General features: G+C 38.1%; 1 protein-coding gene across 1 annotated transcript in view; it reads left to right on the forward strand.

Annotated features, from left to right (window-relative positions):
• The first annotated feature begins 1826 nt into the window (after positions 1-1826).
• The window catches only part of LOC103480896 (E3 ubiquitin/ISG15 ligase TRIM25-like), a 3708-nt gene continuing 3193 nt past the window's right edge, over positions 1827-2341 (forward strand). The window contains exon 1 of the mRNA XM_008436097.1: positions 1827-2334. Within this exon, the coding sequence (XP_008434319.1) occupies positions 1827-2334 (508 nt within the window). The remainder of the gene's footprint in view (positions 2335-2341) is intronic.

Below are 2341 nucleotides of genomic sequence, written 5' to 3' on the forward strand. Positions count from 1 at the left end.
TTTGGTGGGGGGCGGTGAGGGACCTGGATAAAGGCTGGGGGGGCGCTGGCCCGAAAAAGGTTGAGAAACACTGTATTAAAATAAATATTTCCTCATCAAATGCATTAAATCTAATCCACCTGTAACATTTCATTTGAGAAGGCCAGAAAATCCTGCATCGTTTGTCCTCAGGTTTAATTTACTATATGAACATTTAACAATTATATATAATATTTTAACACTTAATCCAGCACTTAAGAAACTATCAAACTCTGTGTTATAGTGCTTAATAATTTGACACAGTGTATTATTGATCACATCAAGAGAACACATACTAATTTATGCTCAAAAAATAACTTGTTAGTGTGAAATTTCTGAAGGAATCAAATAATAGCAGAGTTGATTTTTCCTTATCTATTTTATAACTGTAAGATGTTGTAAAAACATATGAGCTTAATCTTTCATAAGTTTTATTTGGTACCTACAAATGAACACTAGGTGGCAGTAAAAGGCAGAGAAACCAGTGTAAAGGTTAATTAAGCACCATATTTGTAAACCAGGGCTTTGTTTTTCAATGTTGTATCATCAGCTAACATATTAAACTTTGTTGTTTTATCATTGTTGCCTGAATGGCTGCTGAAGTGAATGAATTACTTGAATTATTCCAAATAGAAACATTTCCATCTTCTGGGACGTAACATGCAGTATAATCAGTCCAACCTCTAAAACATTTCTAATGGCACATTTCCTGATTTTTCCACTTCTACAAATTGAAAGACAATATTCAGTATCTGGTAAAGTTCAGGAGCAAGAGAAAGAGGGAAAAAAAGGTACTTCTGCTTTCTTTGAAACATCCCACTGTTGCTCAAAAACCTCTCCCACTGTATTTGCTGTCGTTTCAACTTTTAAGTTCATGTTTTTTCACTTTAAAATCTAGACCAAGTCTGCATTTCCTTTAGCAGGGTCACCTTCTTAGATGGGATGTCAGCTGATGACTGTCAACAACTTAATGCAATTTTTTTGTAGATGATAAACTTGGCCATTTCTATCAGTGTCTAACATGTTTCTCGCTGTTAGACAAAGATATTAGCTGAGCTTTTACTTTGACGAATTGTAAATCAGATGTACAATTCCCAGACAGTGAATTCAAAACTAAACCTCAGTTCATCAATTATTCACCGCTGAGTGACGTTAACAGTAGATTTCTCCCTGTTCAGATTCTGGAGATATTTTGGTAAAAGGGTGATTGGCATCGTGGACAACATGTGGACACATAAACACTAAAACATTAACCCAGTATTTTATCTCTCTGTTCGACATGTCACGTACTATTCAAGGTTTGGGAGAAAACTGGAAACTTCACATCTGTTAAAATCCCCCTTTAGAATAACCAGGTTTTCCCACACATATCTCCAGAATCTGAAGAGGGAGAATTGGTAAATGGTTTCATATAGATTAATAATATTAACATTGGCAACAGTGAATGTAATTTTTGGGCAAAAAGTTGCATGAGAAAATAAATGCAACATTAAATATGGTTAAAAGGAAGCCAATAGCCAATTTTAGAGTCTGAATTGAAATGTTTAAAAAGCTTTGAGATGAAGTGACAAGTTCAACTGCAATCTGAAGCCTTTAGAAGTCAACAGCAGTAAAAAAATACTGCTGTTGAGCTCCTCCCTTCTATTCAACAGAGTTCAGCTCTGTTGTTGCATTTCCCGTTTCACTCATCTGAAAGCTTCAGTATCTGCAGGATCCACCAACAGCTGCAGATCAGTAACAACTTGGTGTTTGGTTTCTTGTGAGACAAATCTACAGGAGGAAGAGGAACTTCAGATATTCAGTGTGAAATGGCTCAGAGCGGAAATCAGATGGATTCAGGAAAACTCTCCTGTTCCATCTGTTTGGATCTACTGAAGGATCCGGTGACTATTCCCTGTGGACACAGTTACTGCATGAACTGTATTAAATGCCACTGGGATGGAGATCAGAGGATGATCCACAGCTGCCCTCAGTGCAGGAAAGAGTTCATACCGAGGCCTGAACTGGTGAAAAACATCATGTTAGCTGCTTTAGTGGAGGATCTGAAGAAGACTGGACTCCAAGCTGCTCCAGCTGATCACTGCTATGCTGGACCTGAAGATGTGGCCTGTGATGTCTGTACTGGGAGGAAGATGAAAGCTCTCAAGTCCTGTATGGTCTGTTTGATTTCTTGTTGTGAGAGTCATCTCCAGCCTCACTGTGATGTCCCTGGGTTGAAGAAACACAAGCTGGTGAATCCCTCCAAGAACCTTCAGCAAAACATGTGTTCTCATCATGATGAGGTGATGAAGATCTTCTGTCGTACTGATCAGCAGTGTATCTG

Source organism: Poecilia reticulata, linkage group LG18 (genome assembly GCF_000633615.1).
Source record: "Poecilia reticulata strain Guanapo linkage group LG18, Guppy_female_1.0+MT, whole genome shotgun sequence".
Classification (NCBI taxonomy): domain Eukaryota; kingdom Metazoa; phylum Chordata; class Actinopteri; order Cyprinodontiformes; family Poeciliidae; genus Poecilia; species Poecilia reticulata.